Raw genomic sequence first — 27103 nt, forward strand, 5'->3', positions numbered from 1 at the left:
TGTCTTTGCAGACTCTTATACTAAAATTTTTTGTTATTGTTCCATAATAATAGTGATTGAATTTTAGACATTGCTACCGACACAAAAAATCTCGAAAATATAATTTTTTAGGCGCTTAAAGCTACAAATAGATGAAATATCTTAAATATATACGAATCTAAATCCGATGTGAATAGCGAAGTTTCCAAAGCGCCACCATATTTTTGCACTTTCCTGTGATGCTAAAATTTTTTATATGAGATGACTGACTCCATGAATCTGAACGATCATAAATTCTGAGAGAGAGAGAGTATGAATTATCCAAACATGAAATCAAGAAGAATTATATATTTGGTTATTAACACAAAGACGCTTTTTCCCACTTGAAAAAAAAGGACATACTTGAGTCATAAGCAATGACATTATTCATGTAGTTGCATGCATTATAAGATATGGTTATTAAATCATAAACCGTGTAAAAAATTTGAAAAAACAAAAAAAATTCGTAATATATTAGAAAAAAGCATATGAAAGACAACTGAAATAAAATCATTTCTTCTGAAGAAGTTATTTTAAGTGATACGCGTAGGAATAAACTTGTATTAGATATAAATCGTTGTTCTAAATCTGACATTTTGATGTCTCCTAAATGCCCCTTAACGCACTGGATTGTGTGCGAAAACATAACGGAACCAGAAATTTATGTAACTTTTTTGTTGTTAGATGTAGATGGAAACTCTTTTTATAATTTATGTATTAATGGTACAATGAAAAGTAGTTGTTAAGAAAGTTTCTAAATTAAAAAATAAGTAAATTTAATTAATGACGATCTATAACCACTCAAAACTTAATAAACACAAACACGAAATAATATGGTGTCTTTACAGTCTTTTATGCTAAATTTTTTGTTATTTTTGCTATTGTTTTGTAATAGTTGTAATTGAATTTTAGATATTGATACGAACGCAAAAACATTCTTGAAATTATACATTTTTCAGGCTCTTAAAGCTACAAATTGATGAAATACTTCCAATATATGTGAATCTAAATCCGATGTGAACAGTAGAGTTTCCAAGGTGCCGCTATATTTTTGCACTTGTTCATGATGCTAAAATTTTAAATAAAAATGTAGAATTAATAAGAATATTTTGAATAATTTCCATATAGGTACATAACACTACATTACATTACCATTAGAAAAACTTGTTGTAAACGTCCAACAGTCCAACGGTACCAGTCTGTATCTGGGTCACGACCATCTGTGTCGGATCGTACCAAATGCTCTGACAGAATCATTATAAACCTTTGGAATACGATCAAAAAGAGACGTTTTTGATCAACGTTGGCTGCTTCCAATTTTTCCTCCATTCGTTCAACCATCTGTAAGGCAAGAATGATTTCCCAAGATAAAGAAAAAATCGAATTGAATGTATTTCTTTTAATTATTTACTATTTTATAAGCTCATATAGCTTTGGTCTTGTCATAGCCAAACCTTCTTAACAAACGCAATAGGTACATATCATTTTATTTGTCTGTTAAAATACTAATAGGGCTCTCACAAATTATAAGGTGAAAATGAATACCTAAGGCAGACTCAATTTGCCAGCTACATTGATCGTGGCAATGCCATACAGCTTATCTTAACACATTCCTCACCACAGGCTCAGTTATAAATTCAATAATTTTTCTTGCTACAAAATATTCGTATTTTCAATAACGTAAGTACGATTGATCCATAATTGTTAGAATTTGTTAGGATTTGCGATGTATCCACCTTTTATTACGCCGATCGATTCAAAATCACTTTTTTTCTATCTGTTTGTTTGTCTTATATTTGACCCTATATTTTTGCGTTCAACCTACAGACCGCAATTTTTGAGATATCTTGATGAAATTTGGCACATGTGTTTTGGCCCAAGGACGAAGTGTATTAAAAATGATTTGGATCCAAACACTTCGTTGATTACTTTCCTTGTAAATCCTTATTTTGAAAGGTCCTTATGTGAATAATTGTATTAAGCGAGGTGGTGCATGGTATTTAATGGTGAGCCGTGGCTGGCTATGTCTTTACTTGTTCTTATATTAGCTGCCTAGATGACTATAAACCCGTTGCGATCTAGATTCTAAAACTTAATTCAATACATATTTAAATCAAATAGTCAGTTAAAAACAATATTTCAATAAAATGAGAATTTAAGGAACCAACTTCCACATATTTCTGAAGTAATTCCTAGCAGGACGTAATATTTGAAGCTAAAAAAACTGGGGTCAATACATGTAGATAAACAATTCTTTTCAGCAGTCATATACACACACTGATATATTTTATGAAGGATAATAATTATCGAAGTTTTATTTGCCCTTAAGCGAATATAAAAGGTTGCGTAGATCACAGATGTTTTAAAATACACACTTCTTCAGTCGGTTTATCCACCACAGTAACAGGCTTCTTGCGTTTCGGCGCCGCTTCATCCTCCGAATCACTTGAAGAAGAGTCAGCTTTGGCGAATTTCTCCTTGGCGTCATTTAATTCATTACCTACGAAGAGAAAAATTTGGAATAGATTTAGGTTAATTGTTTGTTATTTCAACTCACTTAATTTGATAACATGTTTATTCATTTTTTTTATAGTCAAATGTAAAATTTCCCAGAGATACATTTTTGTAAATTCACCAGTCATTTCCTTGGAAAATATCCAAGTGGCTACTGCCGAGCAATCCACGATTTGTATTTTAAGCAACTTGTCGATTATTACGACCATCATCTGTTGATGATTTTGCCATAATTCAAACACATTGTGTAAAATACAAATCTGAGCTTCTTCAGATTCCGCTAAGGCCTAAAAGGGAGAATTTGTGATATATGATCAGGTATATATTTTTAGACGTCTAGAATTACACACAAGCTTACCTTAAAAACTAAATGAAATTTCGAAACGGCTGCAAAGCTGTGAGAAAATGATTTCGAGCCCAAATTCAATAGAGTTTGTACAAAAACATCAATTTTGAGTGGGTTAAATGAAGAATCTGACATCTCCTGATCGGAGTTTTCTCCTGAGTTTGGCAGCTCTTTTAGTATGTTGATGACTTCTTCTGGCGAGCATTTTTGGCGTATAGCTACCACAAGCTGGTGAGCCACTTGGGTGCCAGTCAGTGAACCTTAGGCAAAATAAATTCATTTTTTTAAGTTTTATAATACGCCTTTTTGTACGTCTATGCACATATTAACTAAAATCTCCACGCGCAAAATGTTTAATTTCCTTCTTTAACTAGTTAACTACGTTCAAAATGTATACACGTCGAGTAAATAAAAAAAGTAAAAATTTCAATTTTTGCAACACCAGTAAACCTGCTAGAAACTAAAGTACAAATTTGTTTAACATATGTTATTCCCCGTACAATGTAGTAAGGGAAGCTGAAGTAAATTTTGATTATAAAAGAAAATTAATGGTGTGGCCGAAGCGGATAATTTCGTAATATACATTTGCAAGTCCATTATGTGAAATAAATTGTAGGCACAAATTTCACAAGACTAGTTACAATTGTAAAATCTATGAAGTAACGAGTTTGTTAAGCAAAAATTTTTTTTCACACCAAATTTATTGACTGTGAATTATTACAAAAAGTTTAGCGGTTACAAATTGTATTTTCGTGCACATAATTATTCGAACCGCAAGCAGCTTCTCACATTTCAAATTTAAATTGGGAAATTTCGTGAAAAAAATTAAGAGGAAAAGAAAGAAAATCGAGCTCGCTTGAGAAAGTAAGATTTGCTTTAAAAAGTAATTATTATATGAGAGTTTATTTTCTGTAAATGGTCCTGCGTGATCGAAGTTGTTTAAACAATAAATAATCTCTTACAATTTAAGATGAAACAGTTGGTTGGCATTAGTATTGTAGCAATGTGAACACGAAATGAGTAAGTAAAGAATTCATAAAAAAATAAAATTATTTTATATATTAAAAGTCCTTTCTTTTATTTAATTTTGTTCCCTTTTCAGTCTATCCTTTTTTATCATATCCAGACAACTCCTGTGTAGTTCCTTTGATATTGACAGCACTACTGAGTCTAAGCCCTTTTTAATTTTTCATAAGATAAATTAAATTTGATGTGTTATGGCAATGTATGTTTTTTTATGACGTTGTATATTAGATGTACAAATACAATTTGTCGATTTGTCTAGTAGGACCTTCATGATGTCGTGCCGAAAAAGTCATCGACCAATTTTTGCAAATCTTCACCTTTGCAGAACCATTGCTCTTCTTCTTTTATACTTCGACACACGCTGAAAGACAGAGTATAAACAAGTCAAACATACGAACACCAACATACCTGAGCGTTCCGTGCGTACACTTTATGAAAAACCAATTTGAACACAGAGAATTTATTTGTACACATAATAGAACGCCGCTGCTAAATACTGTACGTCACGTCAAGACGTAAGCAGTTGTTTCTAAAATTGTCTATATATGCGTAAAGGTACATTTTTTTTTAAATGCTTTAAATGTTATTATATCAACACAGTGTTAAAATATCAAGACAGTAACAGTTATAGTAAAATATAACACAGTGAACAAGGTGTAGGATATTATCTTAGGATATTTCAAGATAGCACGGGAAAACACGGTGTATAGTATTTAGGATTAATAAATGGGAAAATATATGGAAGAAGCTCATATGTGTAATACACATATAGTAGATAGGAAAATTATATTCGGTTGTGGCCGAATAACCATCAATTTAATCGTAAGGGAAATGGAAACTAAAAAAAATTAACGAAAAAATAAAGTTTTTATATTCTGTAATGTTGTGTGTGTATGGCTGATCTTTAGCTTTTTTGTGGAACATATGTGAAAATTTTTATCACGTGTCTAGTGTAGTTGATATATAATAAGCAAAACCTAAAAAGCCGAAATATTCCCAGTTAATGTTGCATTGAAAGCGTGCTCTTTTACTGCTTGCCCACTTTCAAGATCAATTGGCGTGCGTGAACTTCCAACGTTTTTGGCCATTTCGAGGACAATATCTTTATTTTTGAGAACGAAATGCTTACAGATAGGCAGACGAATTGATTCTTATATCTCTGAAGCTATCTTTTGGGCGTTGGGAATGGTTTGACAAAATGAATATATCTCCGCGTTTCGATGGTGGATATAAAAATTAACTATGATGAAATTGTTAACACTTTAATTGGTACAATTATTATTACAACAAAAAAATATAACATACCATTGAACGAAATTACAAGAATGAACGAAATGTGATAGCCAACATATTCAGAAGAATTACATCCTTATTTCGTCATTGTCATTTGTCAGCTATCATAAAATTGATGATTATGTTTGATTGCAGACGTAAATTAAATTTTGTCTTTATACATTTTATACATTGCATACACATTTGATATAAAATTTGACATTTACTTTAGGTTTATGATTTAAATGGGCTCGAAACAGGGATTTACTACATCCAACAGTTTTAAACAACATAGTTTTGTTATGTTCTTTAACCCTAGAACTATGGACATTGCAGTGTCTATTCCTACTAAAAGGGATAAATATGATCCCCTTTCTTTGAGAAATTACCACGGTCACAGTCCTATAAATTAAAGTAGGAAGCTAAAACTCGGCACAAAACACTCTTCGACCGATTAGGAACCCACGTGCCCAGGTGCCCACATGCATACGCAATAAACAAGAAACTACGATAACCTCGACAAAACACCGATTATTTTTTCATATCAGTAACTTCTGATCCCGTAATGATATTTCCGAAAATGTTTTCACAGTTGTTCGTGAAAACCATCTACATCGGCCTAAAAATGGTAATTACGGGTTTAATAAAGCCTTCATAACTAACATAAAATGTCAAATCCAATTTATTTGTATTTCGATGGACACGTGCTAATTTGGGAAATGTAAGGAATGTTCAAATTTAACTTCTTGTCTTCATCTGTCCGATTGCGTCGATGCCATAAAGTTTATTGGTCAAATTGATCCCATTTGCTGGAAATAACCACTTATCTATTTAATTATACGTGAAATTCGGCTATAAATTAAAAGACAATTGAATGAGTTACGTTATTAAAAATAAATCTTAAGCTGAACATTAGAACTTGACTTGGGTATAGTGCAAAAAATAAAGAAAAAACAGAAAAATCACAATCCATGTAAAAAAAAAAGAGAGAGACCAAAGCGTAGACATTTTTAACACAGAGGCATATTCCCAGGTTCTGAGCTGAGAGTTGGTCTCTAAACCAATGCAAACAGGTAAAAGCTTGTCACCCGATAATAGTGTGCGTATTTAGCATAATTTGCAAATCGTAAAAAGTTTTAACCATTAAAAGTTAAGATAGTTAGATAGGAGTTTTAACTGAAAAAACTTAAGATACGGTGGTTAAGCAAGCCTCACATATTAAGGAACATTGTTTTGACAGTATTTAAAGCATCCGATAACGTGATTAAATTGTAGATATCGTTTAAATATTCGCAAAAGATCCTTAACGCGTTCAAAAGCTCACGATTGTATCTACCCTACCTAAAACATGGAAGTTTATTTCTATTAATGAAGCCGGCGAGTCATTTGTATCGTTTATTAGCTTAACTAAGAGGGAAATACCCAGAATAAACCGTACTGAAGGTAAGCAATCTATTTCGGTAAGGTGGCAAGGAAATTAAGGAATCCCTTTTCAACTTCCTAAGGGTGAAAAGCGTGAATTGCTTCTGAAGTAATTCTATTTGATCAAGTTTTAATTTTTTGGTGGAAAAGTAGAAAGTTAAAAACAAAACGAAAACTTAGCATTTAAATTTCCCTTATGCAAGCATAAGAGGATTTGCAATTGGGGATTCTCTCAGCAGGCATACAAGAGAACTGATAGTGAATTTGATCAAAAGAATACGTTTAGTTGTTGTGAATGTACATTGATTTTAAGCAATTTGAAACGTTTATATACAAAAAGATTTTTTAAGTACAGAGAAGGAAAAAAAGTCCGCTAAACCCAGGAAACTCATGCTCAATTTTGTGAGTCATTTTGCAAACGCACTAACCGTGAAAGGCGAAAAGAGAAACTAAATATTGAAAGCAGCGGTTGTGGTATATATGTATATATATATATATATATATGTATGTATATATTAGTTTGGGGAAAAAGAAATCCATTATTTTTATATGAACTTCAGAACTTTATTTAACATGCTTCGGATTGTCCGATTTGGGTCAAATATGCACCGTTTTGTTGTATGATTTGTTGCCATTTTAAAGGTAGCTTCAAAATGCCTCTCTCATAGAAGTCCTGGTCTCTATTTGCAAAAAACTCTAGTAGTCGATTTTCACAATCCTCCCTAGATTCCAATTTTTTATCATTAAAGAAATTTTGCAATGCAAGAAAAAGATGATAATCGCTTGGTGCCAAGTCCGGACTGTATGGCGGATGCACTAAAACTTCCCAACCAAGCTCCCGAAGTTTCTGGCGAATCACTGTAGATGTGTGTGGCCTAGCGTTGTCCTGGTGGAACACGACACCTCTCCTGTTGGCCAATTCTGGCCGTTTCTGGTCAATCGCTATCTTCAAACGATCCAGTTGTTGACAGTAGAGATCAGAATTTAGCGTTTGGCCATATGGAAGCAACTCATAATAAATAATCCCCTTCCAGTCCCACCAAATGCATAGCAAAACCTTCCTGGCCGTTTGAGGCGCTTCACCGCTCTTTGACCACGATCGTTTTCGCACAGGGTTATCGTATGTGATCCATTTCTCATCTCCAGTCACCATCCGTTTAAGAAATGGGTCTATCTCATTCCGTTTGGCCAAGGCTTCGCAGATGGAAATTCGATCCATCATGTTTTTTTCTGTTAATTGGTGTGGCACCCAAACATCGAGCTTCTTCTTGAATCCAGCTTTGTGTAAATGGTTTAAAACTGTTTTATGGTCGATTTTTAGCTCCTGGGCGATGTTACGACTGCTAACATGCCGGTCAACTTCGATCATTTCTCCGATTTTATCGACATTTTCGACGACCGGCCTACCTGTGCGAGGTGCATCTTTAACATGAAAAATTCCTGAACGGAATCTACGAAACCAAAATTGCACATAATTGGCTGTTACAGTATCGGAGCCATAAACACCATTCACAATTTTAGCCGCCTGGCTTGTATTTTCGCCTTTGTCAAAGAAAAACTGTAAAATGTACCGAATTTTCTCTTTGTTCACTTCCATTTTTAACACGCTGTAACTCACAACTGAATGCACCAAACAAAAAACCACAAAGGAATTTTTTTTACTGCGAAATGTCACCTTTGCAACGAGCATAAATCTGAAATTGTTTGATCGATACTTTACGAGAAATCTATCAGTGCAGCCATCTACCGAAAAAATAATGGATTTCTTTTTCCCCAAACTAATATATGAAAGGGTTTGCAGTAATTGTTGCTCTAATTTGGTTGATATGCCAGGTTGAGGCGGAAGTTTTTTCAAGAAGAAATTTAACATCTAATCTACCATTTGAAACTTGTAAGAATAGATCTATAAGCTGATGATGTTTTTTAAGATCCTAACCTGAGAGTGAGTAAGAAAAAATTTGAGACTAAGATTTTCGTTTTAATATGCGCATGTTTCTGAGTTGCTTTCATAAAATCGCTACGAAAATCAGATATATTGGGCAATTTGAATGTGATATGAATAAACAGAATAAATTTAAAAACCAAAAATTTCGAAAGGTTTATTGTTTCGTATGTCGTCTCTTGGGATGTATTTTTTATAATAGGCCGTGTTATTAATTAATTTTTAATGATCAGGAAAATGAGAATTTTATATGCTTTGTGCGATTTTTCAATAAATTTCATCTTCTTCGATATTTTGGGTGTAGGCCCATTCACCGCTGTGGAAAGGTGCTTTCCAACTTATGATATCACTACTTTTTCAATTTCCAATTTCGATGTCAGCAAAGACAGTTCCGTTTGTAGATTGATTTAACTTCATCGCTCAAGGGGTTAAATATATCAAGAATGGCCACAATAGGCAAAGTATAAAAAAATGAACATTTCAACTGAAATGAATAGATTACAATTTGCGCAAAATATCGATGATTGAAATCAATTATCCTGTGAGCTATGAAATTATTCTAGTTTTTCGAGCTACGACTGAACTAAACTATCCAAATTTGTTTTCAACCGGTAAACAATCGTACGACTGTCAATAACGGAGATCAAAAACTAAAATTTGGCTCCAATTTTCCAGTTTTTTTCGACAGAGCCAATTTAGGAATGCGTTTGGTTCGTTCGCTGATGCCGTAAGTATAACTAAACTTCTCAAATTAAAAAAAAAACAAGCTGGAAAATTATATTCGGTCTTGACCGAATCTTTTATACAAAGGTGTTCGCAGTTTTTGTTATTTACAAGTGTGGGCGTTGTAGGCGTGTTTTTCGAAAAGTTTCGGTCATTTTCAAAATTCTTTTCCAGTTGGTAAGCGACTTCTTCACTTTTGAGAACGGGCGAATGTTTACAACAAATATTAAAAACTCGTGCAGACGGATAAACGGACGGATGGACATGTTTAAGAGGATTCCGAATTGGAAACTGGCCAATAGTTTACATACTTTATGGAATTTTTGAATCTTACTTCTGTGCGCTATGAAGATTTTGAAGAAAAACAATGAAATTATGACACTATAAAATTAGGCAACCATGACTGCGTTTTCCCACTTTTCTACAAGTGCTTCAGCATCGCCCATAGAACATACAGTTAAATGTTTCTACATTCATACGACGTAGTTTATGAGTAATGAGCAGATAATATTTTTTTTTAACCGTTTGAAAAACAGATGCCGTCAGTATACGTAATACTGGCAGCGTATGCTTTGATCGAATTGGCCTATTTACAATAACAACCTGCGCAAGAACTTTAAATGTTTCTGCCAAATTTGACGTCGATAGCTCTATTTTCGTGGCCAGGACAACATTACATACTTAAATCGATTCAGAGTTTGCTGACAGATTTAACAGAACATAACAAAAATTATTAACAAGACTTTTACAGCAACTTTTACGCAACTCGGACACAAATCGCAAAAAAAATTTTAGTAAATTGATTTCGTGTCTGTGTGTGTCAAAACTACCACAATATAATTCTAATTGTACACGTATGAAAAGCAAGTGTGTAACATAACCTCTGTCATTCTTTATATTGGTTTGACGTAGCGAGTTATCAAAGGCTCAACTTGAGACGCTTCCAATTTTTTAATTTTTTTGTATTTAAAATTTCGTAATTTTGAGAAACCACGGTAAAAAACAACAAAGAAGTTTTAGTCGGTGAAGGCCAGGTGGCATTTAACTACAAGATAAAGCAGAGATGAACTTATGTGGTATATTAATCATTTTGGCCACATTAGATACCATACTTACGTACTCCTCTAAATTTATGTGTAGTATTTTAATGAGTCTGAGGGATATAGGTGATTTCGAAAGTCAGATGAAGATTTTGTTAAAGAGAGTAAAGCTATCAGTTCTGCAGATTGTCTTATCTACCAATCTTGCAGACTTGAACTTGAGCAGATGAGACTACTACATAAATTTGGAGGCCAACTTTCTCCTTGTAGACAAAGTTTTGAGGTTATAGTCATTATTTCAACAGATGGGCAGATATCGACTCCACCCATCATGTTGATCAGGAATACACTCGATGGTTCACGATGCATATTCCTATGTATTGCCAATATTTGACAAAAATTTTTCTTAAGTCAAAGATAATCACTAGCATTTGAAGTTTGTGACTGTTTGAAGTATTTATAATATAATAGCACCCCTATCGATTATAATTGCCTCATATAATAAAATCCTTAAACAATTTCACATTATTAAAAATATCAGTCCACTGTACTACTCGTTTACCGTACTAGTAGGTATGCAAGACGAATTATTCTTATGAATTGCATCGGAAACTTAATTTTTTTTTTTTCGATCTTCAAAATCTTATGAAGGGCCTTTCGATTTTGAAGACGGCGTATGAAGTATTTAATGAAAATATAATTAAATTTTAAAGATAGCTCTTTTCCAGGTTAGATATGTATATTTCGCAGCGCCTTTTCTTTTTCAGGAAACCTAGGTAATTGAGCATCAAAAAATTTCGATCACTAATTATACTACTGCGATCGAAAGTTAATAGAACTTTGTCATTTTAAACGCCCGGCCTGATTATAAAAAATAGTTTATGTTTCTTAAGTTGGCAGCAACTTAGACCACATCTGTGTGAAATTTTATGCCTATGCATTCAATAGTGAACGAAATATGCATGTTTCACTTTATCGCTTCAGTTGAATCGAAATCATGTCCATGGAGAAATTTTTCGAGGTTTATGTATGACCAAAAGTCAGACATGGCTAAGATAGTGTAATAAAGCGCTTTTAGTTGAATTTAAGGGAAAAGATGCATGGCGTAACACGCGTTAGAAGACAGAATAGTTTCTAGATATCTACTAAAGTTCAACGCATTTTCTGTCTTCTGCTTTCTGGGCGGAATATTGTTGCATTTAACCCGTTTTCAATATTTTGGAGTCAAAAGTTCTGTTTTTAAAGCCAGATTTTGTACAATTTCTTTTCTAAACTTTTCCTTCCGTTTAAGGAATTGACAAACGCGCTCATGTAGGTAAAAGTGGGGAAGCTTATCTCATTAATTGGATATTTCGATTGATCTAATTATTATTTCAATGAACGTTTGTATGATATTCGAAATGGGTTAAATAAGTTCCTCTCTACAAACATTAGACTTTATGGAAAGGGATTCAGGTTTATATTTTTTTTTTCAGGAACTTTGATTAATCATCTCAAGCTACAAAACTTTCACTTACACTTTATATTTATTAATTATTTACACATCTATAAGTGACGGGATTATTTAATTTTTTACAGTTAAATTTTCGAATAACTCTCAATGAAACCTAAAGCACTTCGATATTTTTAATTGTTTTTATTTGTATTAACTAATATATGTAATAAAAAAACATTCTGTCTCAAAAGTAATGACTTTATTTTGAACTTGCCCTCAGTCAGGTCAATTGCAGTTTAAAAACAACTCATACAGCGTAAATAACTCTATAATCATAATAGCGATCTCTAAAATAATGAATTTTTTTTTCCTTTGCTTTGCCATATACGTTTAAATAAAACTTCTAATATACAACTTTATATCTCCAGCAACATGACATAGATGTCAAGGGTTGAAGGCATGTTGTAGGTCAGCAGTAATCCGAATGAGCGAACCTCCAAATGGAGCTAGGTAGTAATACATCAAGAGTAGGATGTTTTGTGCTCCGTAGTAGAGTTAAAGTGAGTTCAGTATGAGTGTAGTTAGTGTAGGATATGAAATCCACAAAGAAAACGCGAAATTTAGGTGAGAACGTTGAAAAACGAGAAACTAGATAGACAAAAGAATAGAGATAAAGTCAGAAGGGGAAATCGGCGGTGTTTGTGAAGACAGTTAGCTCCTTCAGATGAGAATAGTCGTGACCACAAAAAATGTAAAATAAGTTATTCTAGATACAAAAAAAGGAAAAGTTGGGTCTGATATTGACCTATTTTTTGCACTTGAAAATAAGATGTTCAGCGGATTCAGGTATTACGTAAAGGTTGCAAATGTCACTGCCAAGTTTTCAAGTAGGACTTGTGATAGGTACGTTTGGCCATTAGTCTGTAGAGGAATTTGATCTCCCAAGACGACAAAAGAAATTTCAGTAGGGGATTAAATGAATGAAAAGACTTTGTAAAAAAGATGATCCGCTTTTTCTCCTGCAATGTTTATGTATGTTATGTGTCCTCTGTAAGTCCGCTAAAACAGATGTAATTGAAAACTTCATTCTGGATATCCGCAATGCTGACAAAAACTCCACACGGTTCATTAGCGTCTATTTCCCATGTGAATCTTGCTCGAATAAGGTTAAACGATGATTTGGTTATATATGACGATTTCAATCTTAGACATCGGAATCAGTGCTTGAAAAGAGTGAATTCTTGTGGTGACATTTTGAATGATACTAAGTTTTAAGTCTTTTTTGGATTTTATTCTTGGTTCTTATCCCGATGCTTATTTGCGATTTGATCAAATGGATTACAATAAATTCAACTGTGCAAGTTATAGACGTTTCTTTGCTAATATCTTAAATGCCCAACCAAGTTATGATAACTCTATGTAAAGTGTATCGATTTATTCACTATGAGCATAAAACACGCTGCTCATCGTTCAGCGCCTAAAAGTTTTCCCAAGACTAGTATTCTTGGACTTTCCAGCCAAGCACTGAACTTAATCAGAATCAGAAATTTTGATAGAAAACAATGGAACCGTTATCTTCGACTGCTCTTTTGCCATTTCGCTATCTATACACAAGAAAGAAGATACTAAAAATTACGTCTTCAAGAATCTGAAACTAAAAAAACCCAAGTACTGGAGAGTAACGGTTGGAATCTTTTATACACAGGCGGCTCAAAATATTCTGGGCTGCCACTTGCTTGTGCCGTGGTAAATGCTTCGTAACAGGTTCTTCTCAATCACATATTTCACGAAAGTACTTCAGCTATCCTTCACCCTGCGAACCTTTTCCATAAAAACATACTCAAAACCGTCGTTGTTACTGACAATTTGCCCGTATTAAAAACTATACGGAATCTTTCGACTGAGCAGGTGAATCGAGCGGCGAAGTATGCTGCTTCTGCACCTCTTATTTTGGATGATGTGATGGGAAGTTGGATCTTCAAAGATACATTGGAAGAAAAGTTAAAGAGAAAATTACAGAAGGAAATTTACAATACTGTCATCAGCACTACTCTTTTATTAACCCTCAATTAACTTCACCTTTATATCCAACAAATGTTGAGAAAATCAAGACGCAAACCTTTTCGAGAATTCGCCTTGGCCATGTAATTCACTAATGGATCTTAAAGAAGTCTTCCTCCCGAATCTGCAATTGTGGAAAAATCCTCACTATAAAGCATATTTTCTGTGATTGCCTTAACTTTACCTTGGCTAGAAGTATTGCATTTGGAACGAACCCTATGAACTTTCTACAATCAGTTACAGAACAGAATATCAATACAATTTTACTAATGCACTTTTATAAATTAGAGCCGATAGCCTGTGTTGCTAGTGCTCAATGTCTTTTTTTAATATAAGAATTTATTTCATTAGTATAAAATTATAATAATAATATCGTCGACAAGTCGATTGTATAAACATTCTTAACTAGGCGTCCCTAATCAAGAACGTAATTTTCAAATTCACGCATTATAGGATCGTAAAGTATGCTCTTCAGATAAACCAAGCAAATTGATGTATAAAAAATGCAATGTCACTCCACCACTCAAATATGGAAATGCTATACTTTCTCTGTGTAGCTATGCAAGAAACAAGTGTGTCAAATCAATTCAGTGGTTTTCATTTTTATTATTGCTTTATATTGTAACGGGGTATCTATAGTTGGTGTTTGGCTCAGGGCTGTCCAGCCGTTCATTCCAAGAAATTTATTTAAAAATAAAGGAACCTTCGCATTTTTGTATAAAGTTTTATACATTTTGGCGGGTTTTTATGAAGAATATTCGTAGGTTTATGGCGTTATTTACGAAGTTACTTAATAACAAAAGAAAAACCAGCACTGGTATATAACCGGAGAGATATGAATCGCGCCTAACCGAATTTGGTTTTTCCATGAAATTGTCGTATATGATCTGTAAGTTATATTTTACTTGTTCAGCAGGCAGCCAAGCAGGTCCATAAACCGGTAGGGTTCCTAGGCTGTCATTTCGGGCCGAAAGCCAACAACATAATGATGCAGAAGCACGCTTGTTACTTAAAGGATTCCGTTGCGGCTGGACAGGATATCAGATTACTACCTAAAAGTTCTAAGCTTACCTGCTGGTTTGGCAGCTGCTGAACAACTAAAAGAATGATCCTTGTTTGCGCGACAGCTTTCGCCTCGAGATGTGTTCAGTTAATGATTACGAGTAATATACGAAACGAAATCTCTTCGTATGGCTTTGAATATAATTTAAAAATTAACATGCTAATGAGAGAGTAATATCGTTCAACACGCAAAGACGTTTATTTTTGTTAGACTGAGAACTTAAGGAAAGTTAATTTAGTATTTGTGACTAAAAGCTAGATGAATGTAGTATGATCCAAAACAAGATTATGCAGGATCGTATTGTAATTTCAATCGGAGAAATATATCGTGTGAAGGTGACGAAACTATAAACAGAGTATACAAGTTCAAAAGCGGGATGAAAATGTCATATATATAGAAAATGTTAAATATATAAGAAGGGCAGCTTACTAACAACATGTATAAGAATTGTCAAGTTCAAAGTTTAATAATTTTATATGAAAGCATTTGCAACATAGACATATCCGACACGCCACTCCTTAGGCTAATAATGCAAGCTAAATTTTATAAATTCACCGTGTATTCTGGGGTTTAAACTTTTCCCTGTCTCTGCTTCTACATCGGCGTGAGTTATTGCCGTAATTGCAGAAGTGCCCGTTCTTGCAGAGAATTCACAGCAGTCGTCTGTGCTTTGCAAATTTTCCAAATTTCTGTCAAGTTATGAATTCGTGCTCTTGAATAATTGATTTAGGTGACATTTTATATCTCTGCCATTGTGGGTCACTATGCACCAATGTGATCCCTATCTTGTTGCTTAATAATCGCTTCCATCCAGTTATGTTTGGTAATAGTCTCGAACAAGATTTGATTACCATCTGTAAACGCTATGTTTCTTTGACCTTCCACAAACAAACTTCCAAAAAAATACTTTTCAAAGACATTCTCTTGTTGGACAATGTGTTGTATTACGGTATTCAATCAATTAGTGTTGAAACGTTCTTTTTATATCACAACAAGGATTTGCTTTAGTATTTGCTAAAATAGACTTCTTGAAAGTTTTCACAAGGTTTTCAGCTTGTCCACTAGTTGCTGGATCTCCAGTAGCGATAAGAATGTGTTTTATTAAATTCATTGATAAAAATTCTTGAAATTCACTCTTCTTGAATATCACTAATATCACTAATGACAAGTTCTGGTAAACCGTAACGCGAAAAACGTTCGAGTAACTTGGTAGTTTTAAACTCGAAGTTATATTTTTTCTTTGGAAAAGTAATTGTTATCAATTGGACCCGCTTAATCAACGTATATTCTGCTCCCAATTTTATTACAGTTCTGTAAGCGTGCTGAAGCTAATATAAGTTGCACTAGTTGACGTAAGAATTAATGAATTTTCTACGCTTCGAACTTAGATTCTTTTCTTTTAGAAATGATGCCAAGAATAATGTGCAGGGAGCGCCCGTGGCACCAAAGCTACTGACTTCTACTGCCAACGTTTATAAACCCCCATGAAAGTTACCTACAACATTAAAAACAAAATTATCGAAATTTGATTTACTATTAAGTCAATTAAGTTGATATAGCTTTTGATTTTTATCAAGATGCTGAACAGACATGGCATGTACCTTTCCTGAACTTGCAAATTTTTTGCATCTTCACTTTTCCAATGGCAGCGTTTGCATAATTTATGTTCCTTGTTTGCTTTTTCCTATTGTCGTTTTGCTCTTTGTTGAAGCATCGTTATCAATGTTTTTTAAATGAATCATGAAGAGTAGATGAACCGTCCCCTTCATACATCTATCTTTGACAAATGCCTATAAGTACTCACTAAATTTAAAACACAATGCCAACTTTTTACTCTGGGGAACCATTCAGAAATTGTTTCGTTATCACCTTTTATCGCATTATAAAAGCTTTTTCTTTCTCAAAAAATTATTACAGGAGGAGTATAACGCGTGCTTAGAATTTTACATAGTTTGGAAGAAAATGTTATGAGCTGGGTTTGTTTAATTTTTTTTATATTTCCTGACTAACCCAGTTGACATGTTACAAGGAAAATAAGAAAAAAATTAATACTAATTATGAATGTATACATACAAAAGTGTGTAAACGTTGCTGTACTTGTCCGTCTGTTTCCAAGTCAGCACATGTCCATTGTTGGTTTGTCTATTACGTCATTATAATGTCTAACATTATTTACTCTACACAGGTGCAACCTACGCCCTCGGCCTGAAATCAGTGCACTTGGCTGCAACTGTGACTGGACGCAGTACAGTACAACTGTTGGGCTTTTAGGCTGTCTATTATCATTTCTAACCGTTCTCTTTTTAACTTTATAATCGCAGCAAGTTGGTAGTGAAATCCCATAAGTAATCTTTGGTTTCGTTAGGATAAATTGTTGTCTTATTACTCATATGATGTTTAGCAGAAAATAAAAAAACCTCTCAATTTTTTTATTGCTTTTAAATGTATGTATTTTCAACCGATTTTGTACGTATATATTTTTAATCAATTTTAATTTTCAATTAATCAAATTTCTAAATATATGTATTTTTAATTAATTTTATTTTTTAAATAATTAAATTTTTATACGTAACAACTTGAGATTGGTCGCGTGATGTATCATTTCTGCTGTTCTAGCCAATTTGTTGCTTCATTTGTTGAGAAAAATGAAGTTATGTTATGTCTGAGTATGTCAATGGATTAGTGTTCACGGTATATTACAGGTAGAACCAATAATCTAAAACTATATATTATACAGTCGGACTTTGGATTTTTTTCTCTCGTTATAATTCCTCCCGTTTATTATTACGGTAAGATATTATAAGGAGAAAAACATATTAGTTATTATAAGTTATATTAACATATTATTACATAAATTATTGCCCTGTTCACAAAGAACAAAGATAGCAACAGACCGACAGAAACCCCTACACCTATATACATAAATGTTATAAGGTCGTTATATGTTTTGCAAACTAGGGATTGTGGACAGCAGAAGCTGTGCAGTATAGAATGAATTCCAATAATTTTATGTAGCATGGCTTTCTTGATATTATCTTCTTGACAATTTTTTTCACAAAAATAAATATCTAACCTCTCTGTTCAAATATTCTACTCTTCTTTTTACTTCAAAATTCCATTAAATGTGTTGTGTTATAAAAAGGTCATAATTGTGCACCATTCTCATCCTTTGTAACCATTTCAAATTATTTTAGTATATTTGTAAATAATTAACGTAAAAATTGCATAAACCAAATTATTCTCGTCGCCAATTTGCGATTTACCGAGTACAAGAAACCATATTTCAGGTTGATACAGTGGTTTTCATTTCATTATTTTCTGTATATGTGTACGAATTGTGATATACAAAGTTTATTAATTTAATATCAAGGCATTGGCGGATAGGTATATCTGAGAGTAATGAATAGACTTAAGCTTCTGCAGGAAGATGTCTAGAAAATCACAAATTCCATCGTAACTTATGTTACCGTGCGAAAGAGTTTAGAGTTAATTCTGTGGTAGCACGACACAACTCAATTCCAGTTTATGCCTTAGAAAAAGACTGCGCAAATGATGGTGTTGTTAACTGTTTAGCGCGTGAAATACGTCAGCGAAAGTCTTCAGGTGTAGATGACCTCGATGACCTGCCTTTAGCAAATCCACATAGTTCTTTTTGATATTGAGACCGCCTTTGATGCTATTTGGCATAATAGCCTGTTCTTTTTAAATTATATCTCTTGGTTTTCCGCTGCTTTAAGTTAAATTGATCCGAAACTTTTTATCTGAACTCGATGCGATTTTCTATTCTAGTTGATACTGGCCGGTTTTATTAAATTATTTACTGCCAACAGAGATTAGGACCAATCCAGGCTCTGAGGCCTGATAGTGTATTTATCTACTTCTATACCATCATACATACACCTCTACCTTAACTCTAGAGTTGAAATTAAGAACAGCTCCCTTTGTTTGTTATTTGATATATATTAGTTTGGGGAAAAAGAAATCCATTATTTTTTCGGTAGATGGCTGCACTAATAGATTTCTCGTAAAGTATCGATCAAACAATTTCAGATTTATGCTCGTTGCAAAGGTGACATTTCGCAGTAAAAAAAATTCCTTTGCGGTTTTTTGTTTGGTGCATTCAGTTGTGAGTTACAGCGTGTTAAAAATGGAAGTGAACAAAGAGAAAATTCGGTACATTTTACAGTTTTTCTTTGACAAAGGCGAAAATACAAGCCAGGCGGCTAAAATTGTGAATGGTGTTTATGGTTCCGATACTGTAACAGCCAATTATGCGCAATTTTGGTTTCGTAGATTCCATTCAGGAATTTTTGATGTTAAAGATGCACCTCGCACAGGTAGGCCGGCCGTCGAAAATGTCGATAAAATCGGAGAAATTATCGAAGTTGACCGGCATGTTAGCAGTCGTAACATCGCCCAGGAGCTAAAAATCGACCATAAAACAGTTTTAAACCATTTACACAAAGCTGGATTCAAAAAGAAGCTCGATGTTTGGGTGCCACACCAATTAACAGAAAAAAACATGATGGATCGAATTTCCATCTGCGAAACCTTGGCCAAACGGAATGAGATAGACCCATTTCTTAAACGGATGGTGACTGGAGATGAGAAATGGATCACATACGATAACCCTGTGCAAAAACGATCGTGGTCAAAGAGTGGTGAAGCGCCTCAAACGGCCAGGAAGGTTTTGCTATGCATTTGGTGGGACTGGAAGGAGATTATTTATTATGAGTTGCTTCCGTATGGCCAAACGCTAAATTCTGATCTCTACTGTCAACAACTGGACCGTTTGAAGATAGCGATTGACCAGAAACGGCCAGAATTAGCCAACAGGAGAGGTGTGGTGTTCCACCAGGACAACGCTAGGCCACACACATCTACAGTGATTCGCCGGAAACTTCGGGAGCTTGGTTGGGAAGTTTTAATGCATCCGCCATACAGTCCGGACTTGGCACCAAGCGATTATCATCTTTTTCTTGCATTGCAAAATTTCTTTAATGATAAAAAATTGGAATCTAGGGAGGATTGTGAAAATCCACGACTAGAGTTTTTTGCAAATAGAGACCAGGACTTCTATGAGAGAGGCATTTTGAAGTTACCTTTAAAAAGGCAACAAATCATACAACAAAACGGTGCATATTTGACCCAAATCGGACAATCCGAAGCATGTTAAATAAAGTCCTGCAGTTCATATAAAAATAATGGATTTCTTTTTCCCTAAACTAATATTTAGCGGAGTATGTAAATCTAAACATAGAAAATTAGCTAAAATCGTCATGTTTTAATATTTTACATTACAAGTGCTTCACAATTTGATATTTTTTATCGCTAGAAATACATGAGATCGTTTTCATTTGGAAAATAAAATGGCCATTTAAGGAAGAAAAACAACCCCCCTCTGCTTTGTATCACTACTTCTAACATCCTTTCTCATGATTCACAATCGATTTAGGCATATCGGTCTGATTTGTAAACATGTATATTTTCTTTTAAGCCAAAAACTTTATATATGATAGAATGGGACATATCGCTAGAAATATTCCCTCAACAAAGTTATACTGTGGTACTTCATGACAGCCGATGTTAACAAACGTTGTGAAAGCGAGCGAAGAAGAACTTGAAACAATCACTGGACACGTATTGATTTTTGCGCAACATGTATATGTAAGACTACGCACTATGAACTATGCGTACAATAGTACATCATATGATTAAAGTGGGTGAAAAATAGCATTAGGCGTTTAGTGTAGGGTATTTAACGCATGGTCTAGCTAAGCAATAACGTTTCAACATGTTTTGTTTATTATTCTATGAACTTACAACTCATGTTACCTTTATATATAGGTGCTACATTGTTCTAACAAAAGCGGAATGAAACTGATTCCTCTGCTTTATGTTAGACTTCGGAAGCTAACCACAATTTATGTCGTGATACACCTATTATGCACATTGTAATTAAAAAATTTGGCTTCAAAGTAAGTGGGATTTAGATTCACTATGAGGAAGAGATAAATTATTCCTCACGAAGCGATACTAGTACATACCGACCATGGAAGTATGCTCTAAAAGATGTTACTTATATCATCCTGCTTATCTATGCTACCAACAGTATTGTTACTGGATGCGTTAGGTAAGGTCTACAAATCCACAAGAATTATAAGAATTAGTATAATAAAACCAATTTAAAAGCAAATCTAAAAGAATTAATTTCTTTTTTGAACACTATGTTTATCAAAATTCAATAAGCCACACATTAACCTGAATAGCGTGTAAACAACGGAGACAATTCTTGTTTATATCAGTACCAGATTTTCTATATTACATAAAATAATTCCAAAGACATGTTCAATTTTTTTCCATTCTCATCAATTATTAGTAGGCAGAGTGTAAAGTATACGAAGATCTATTCCGTACAAATTGTATTCTTATATATCTCAAATGTTATATGGTGGATAAACACTATACTGACAATACACTTTTCAATTACTGATTAACCAGTTTAACAACGAAAAAATTGATATTAGTTTTCATTATTACAAGATTTAACGTAGGTTGGTGATTAATTTCTACTGAAGATGTACAATACAATCCAAAGAAGGGCAAAAAAATTTAAAAATGTTACTTTATTATTGAAGAAAGGTTTTCTGCATGACTACGGTCCCATTAAGCAGCCCCAAAAATTTATACTGACGGAAAATACATATACTTTGCAGAGTTCACAATATATTTTTTCAGTTGTTAGGAACAACGAAGTTAATACACCCCGTTATTTCAACTCAAACACGTAAATACTTTAAATGCAGCGATGGACACATAAATAGCTCACGCTACAATATGGGAAAAGAAAGTAGCACGATGATTTGGGTTTATAAAAGCATGCAAGAAATATTTCATTCTGTAGCCGAAAATGTTTTTAATAACTTTACAACTGTGATCCATGGTTTTGACAAGCTTCCGGTATGTGTCCTTCTGTACACAACGTCAAGCTTACTCGATAACTTTTCAAGTTTTATTGTTAGTTTAAAAATAGTTTGTCTAATATTAATTTGAACGACATATTCCATAAATTTTCAGTAGGATTAAGATTATTGTTTTTTACGAAAACAAATCGTTTTTGGATCAAAATTTAATTTACATGCGTAGAGTAGCATTCTTTGAAACCTTTAAATAATGGAAGCAGTTCATTTTTCCATTTCAATGGAGCTTTTTGCTTTCTCGCTCGAAAGTATGTTTTTTGGCCTGGCCGTTTAACGCACCTCAATTAGTCGATTGAATTAAAATTCCACCTGTAGGTTCCTAATAACCTTCTTTAGTGAAATACCTGGGATTTTTTCGTTTAAGGGACTTCACAGCCAACTTTTGACAAATCTTTTGAATCAATATTTCGATTGTTATTATTATAATTAATTTAGCTGGAGAAATAAATTCAAAGACTAAAGTTTTAAAGCACTAGCATCTAAGACTATCGGCTGTATTGGAAACTCTACCGCATTTGAGATTTCTATTGGTTTCAATAAAGAATGCTTTTATATACAAAACGTTGAGATACAACATTGACACGTCTGAGAAGAAGATATGTTTTCTTTGATTTTTATTTTAAATAATTATTAAAAAAATATTTAAGAATTCCAACAAATGTTGAGACATGTGCAAAAAGTTTGTTTAAATACACTGATTGGGCTTAAGTAAATAAATTTGAGTAAATGGTTACTAATTTCGTGTTCACAAAGCAGAATTATTGCTCAAGTAGATGACAGTCTTCCTCTACTTTTCTAGTGGAATTATAAACTATTTTTCTGAAGGGATTTAAGAAGGTAGTTATTGAAGCAGCATATTTCCTTTCTGGTACAGAATTGACAATAATTTTTCTTTTTTTCAGCAACGAAATGGAACATTCTGTTTCGGCGTAGTTGTTAAGAAAGTTACTAATTAATTTAATGCACAAAGTGAAGGGTGTTTGAAATTTAAGTCTATAATTTTCATACTATTTTTATCGTCAATTCCAGAGCATGCATCGACAAAGCGAAATATATATAAAATTGTTTCGATAAAGTCTCTAGTTTAAATTACAAGCGCAATAGCGGTAAACCATGTTGTTTAAGAGCTAAGAATATAATTTTTTAATTCATACAGTTTAAAGAATTTTATTAGATGTAATTTATGCAGTTTAAAAAATTTCATTCAGATTTTGATTCAAATTTGTGCTAATTGTATATCCACAGCGATTTTGCACTTCAGTTTTATGCACAAGACAATGCAATGTAGGACTCAAGTTTATATACAACACTTTGTTTTGATTGTTCTATTTCCTTACGACTTATTTCATGAAATTTAATTTACCGCTTTACTGTAAAGTAAAAAATATGTGGAATTTATGCGTTCAGCTTGTATTTTAACGCAAGAAATTACGGGCTCACGTTTCTGCAATATCGTGAATTTAGCTCATGGTAGAGTGCAGAAAATTTCAAAAGATTCTTTTCGTTTCATTGAGAACGATAGTGATAATAAATGTGTTGGCAAAAGCATTAAAGCTTCGTCGCAGATGCAAAATGGACGCTATGGGGACACATTTTACAAATAAAATTACGAAGTTATATTTAATATAAGCCCTTCTGGTCCGTTTTTTGGATCAAATTCTAATATATATAGATATAGAAGAAAATTAAAACAAACGTAGATAGATACCACCCATACAATATTCTCTTACGGAAAAATGAGATGATTGCTCATGTGGCGTTAATACATTGCTTAATGGAGAGCATACGGATCTCGTGAGGAACGATTTCGAGAGGGTTAGAAATTTTCGATATTTAAAGAGCAACGATTTGTTGCAACATAAATCGCAGTTTCCGTAAACGTATATAAGACCCACATTCCACAAGCGATCAGCGGAGTATTTAAATGAAGCCGCCTGCTTGCGATAGCCGGATATCTCTGAAGTTGCACCCAAAGTGAAACTTATTTTAAATGAGCTCCATGTTAAAAAATTGGAAAAGCCAAAAATATCTCATTTAACATGTACGACGTATAAATAATTTTGCTCCGAATAATAACTCAATTCAAGTGAAATTTAACGATTGCATTCAGTCATTCAAAGAATTCCGTAGTATATTCACCGATCTTCTACAATAGTGGCGCACTGCTTTCATCATCGTTTTTACTTGCCCGTTCATGGTGTCCTTGGTGAAATAGGTGAAATACACAAATCATATAATTTTAAAGATGTTCAGACGCAAAACCCAGGCAATATTTCAAAGCATCATATACCTAATACTAGCTTTTTTCAATTAATAAATTTTTTAATGAACAAATAGGAGTGCCAAATTTTAAAAGAACAATCTGAAGTAGTCGGAATTGTTTTCAGCGTTACGATAAGAAATTAATCGAGGAACACCGATAACGACGTTAAAAGATGTTCTGAAATAATCACCACAAATAGCACTTAATCTACCACGAATGCTGCTCCATGTGACAGCGAAAAATTTGTCCAAATGTAATAGAGCATTCACTCAAAACAGACCTTATCAAGTCAATCAATACTCTGATCCAGATCCTTTGTATTTTGATTCTTCTACTGAATCGGATTCACCCATTAAAAAATCATATGGCAATGAAGGAAGCCATAGTGAGGTTATATCGAAAATTGTGAAGGCCATAATATATTAGCTATCGTAATTAACAACTGTCCTTATTTTGTTCGTCTATAGAAAAATGATGAAATCTCAAATCCAGCAACTAAAGATGGAAGAGTCTGAATGTTGAATAACATCTGCTTTAGGTGACCAGGGCTTCCATAATAAAGCTTGTATCAAAAGCGGAACGTACCACTCTTTCGGTGCCAAAATCGTTGCAATCGCAACCGTCAATTTTAAGCACACTTAATCTCGAACCATTCGTGCTTTAGTATTACGCGAATTGTTTTTTAACACGAAACCCCTTAAAAGAATTTACTCGTTATCATAACTTCATTAAGAATAACTAAACTCACAATCAATACAACACAAAAGACAATCTTAATAGCGATGCCGAAAAATAATTTGTCAAAGTTCAGTATAAGCGTGATGTTTAGCAGTGAAACGGAAATTAATCCTCCAGAAAGTACACAAACGAGGAGTTCAGTAGCGACTTTTACAATTGCGGTACATTTCTTCGAAATTTGTGCACTGGGTAATTACAGCATAAATAACCTAATCAAAAATCACACATTTGAAATTTTAGCACAAAAATTTATCAGCAAAACCGTAACCATTAAAATGCGTAACAATGGGAACGAACTTGCGAATTTCATAAGATTGTGAAAGAGAAATAAATAGTATGTAAATAGTATTTCATATGACAGCACATATATCATAAAATGAATTTACATCTACAATGGTACATGTGTGTTCCAATAAATCAAATGCGTTTCAGCTTACCTGCTTCTTCTGATGCGTATTTGTAATTAGGTTGAGATGGTACAGGCAATAATTTTGCATAAGTTTCGGGCATCATCTCCGTAATCCGTTGATGATAGGACAATCTACGAAAGGTGATGCAAAAATTGTAAGTAAAGCCAAGTTTCATTGCTGTTACTCACCGTAAGCACTTTTGCAAAACTTCTTGAATGAATTTGGGACGTGGATGTTCAGTATCCAAAAGCAAACAACTGTCCCACTCTTCCCAAGACCAGGTAAATTTAAAATTGCTTAGATGATAGGAGAACCAATTAACAAAACGATCAAAGCACGAAGTATTCATAGAATCAATTCGCATAAAAAGTATTTCTGTAGCTTGAGCCAATACTTGGGGTAGCGTGGCTGGATGCAATTTGCAAAGTTCAATCAATATAGAACCATAGACAATGTCTATATATCGGGGTGTAGGCATATGAAAAAGTTCTGCAAATATTACCTCAACAATACAATATTCAAGAGGTATTTTGCTCTTGTAAGGGAAGTCTAAAAGTTGGGCTGCACAATCTTTACGCTCCAAATGATGCATTTCTATAATGTGGTGTAAATGCTCTTCTATAAGAAAGCGTTCTATAGAGTGCGCTCCTGGTAAATTCGGCCCGTCAGGACAATCAGTGTAATCGAACATTCTATAAACCACCGACGGCATTGGATATTCATAAGATTCGTGATGAGCTGGTGGAACGATTTGTGGTAAGTTATGCTGCAATGCTTCGCATAAAATAGAATCGAATGCCAGATATGGGCGTGGTATATGTTTTTCAGCCCAATTATCCTGGCGTAATTTGCGTATTTGAGCCCAGAGACAGTCTAGGTACTCTTCTTGAGGGTGTGGGGCATCAACAGACCAAACGCGTAAGGCATTATGATGCTTTTTTGAACGCTTATTTAAATAGACTTCGATGCGCAACAACAAAGATTCAAGTGAGGATTCTTTTTTCTCGTATAAATCTCTTCCCACCCACGGTAACGTTGATAGCACTGCAAAAACATACCAGTCGCGGCGCACTTGTGGCACTGTATCCTCATTGGAAACGTCAATCATTGTGTCCAGCAACTGAAGCAACGAGGTTGCAGAAATTACATGGCAATTTACTAAATCAGCTAAGAAACGTAGCGAATATCGGGCAGCATCCCATCGACATAACTTTAATGATTCTTTGAAGGTTTTAACCATATGATCAACAAATTCGCCACCAAACTTATAATTTTTCGCATTGAGCAAACCGACTAAAGTTGTGTAAATTGTACACTTCTCCGGCATTTTCACGGCGCATTCTGAAAGTATGCGTAGAATCTTCAAACGAAATGTGCCCAAGTCTGCTTCTAAAACCGAAACCAAACCTTCCAGATTAGATTCCACGGAGGAAGTGCTGCGTTCACCTACTCTTAATATTAATGACTCTAAACGATCTTCAATCTCTTGATTTTCGGATACTCGACGCCTTTTACGATTCCTATGTTCTAGAATATAAGTAAAAGAATATACTTAGTTACTAGCTGTTCATCTTTTTTCTAGATTAATTCAGCGGTGTATTAGCTGCTTTTATACCATAACCGTCATCATCTCCATCATGCTGACGTCTACGGTTCATCATATCTGTTTTGCTTCACTTGTTTTTCAAAATTATAACTAAATAGGCATTAACCTAAAAAATTGAATTAATAAACCACTTTCTAATTTAAAAGTGCTTCTTTAGATTTTTATGATTACCAGTAATAGTTTTAATCACATTGATATTTAGAACACAATGAAAGAACTTAACGAACCATCATGCATATTAGGT

General features: G+C 33.8%; 1 protein-coding gene across 2 annotated transcripts; it reads right to left on the reverse strand.

Moving 5' to 3' along the window:
- Nucleotides 1-224: 224 nt before the first annotated feature.
- LOC119637580 (nuclear cap-binding protein subunit 1) lies at nucleotides 225-27103 on the reverse strand. Of its 2 annotated transcripts, XM_038033701.1 has the most exons (9): nucleotides 27031-27103; nucleotides 26869-26965; nucleotides 25442-26780; nucleotides 25281-25384; nucleotides 2891-3138; nucleotides 2576-2819; nucleotides 2394-2518; nucleotides 1171-1359; nucleotides 974-1087 (listed from the first exon to the last, which is right to left on the reverse strand). In XM_038033701.1, the coding sequence occupies exons 2-9, from the start codon at nucleotides 26912-26914 to the stop codon at nucleotides 974-976; spliced, it is 2409 nt and encodes an 802-aa protein (XP_037889629.1). In that variant the 5' UTR covers nucleotides 26915-26965; nucleotides 27031-27103. The 2 variants fall into 2 exon arrangements, with proteins under 2 accessions (XP_037889630.1, XP_037889629.1); XM_038033702.1 differs by having other exon boundaries at nucleotides 225-1087; nucleotides 26869-27049.

This window comes from Glossina fuscipes, unplaced genomic scaffold, assembly GCF_014805625.2.
Source record: "Glossina fuscipes isolate IAEA_lab_2018 unplaced genomic scaffold, Yale_Gfus_2 60, whole genome shotgun sequence".
Taxonomy (NCBI): Eukaryota; Metazoa; Arthropoda; class Insecta; order Diptera; family Glossinidae; genus Glossina; species Glossina fuscipes.

Excerpts from the sequence above, each read along its gene's own strand:
- LOC119637580 (XM_038033702.1), bottom strand. The coding sequence starts at position 26,914 with ATGATGAACCGTAGACGTCAGCATGATGGAGATGATGACGGTTATG. Across the intron at positions 25,385-25,441 it reads GTTTTGCAAAAGTGCTTACG|ATTGTCCTATCATCAACGGA; the intron begins GTGAGTAACAGC and ends CACCTTTCGTAG. Across the intron at positions 2,820-2,890 it reads AATTTCATTTAGTTTTTAAG|GCCTTAGCGGAATCTGAAGA; the intron begins GTAAGCTTGTGT and ends TCTCCCTTTTAG.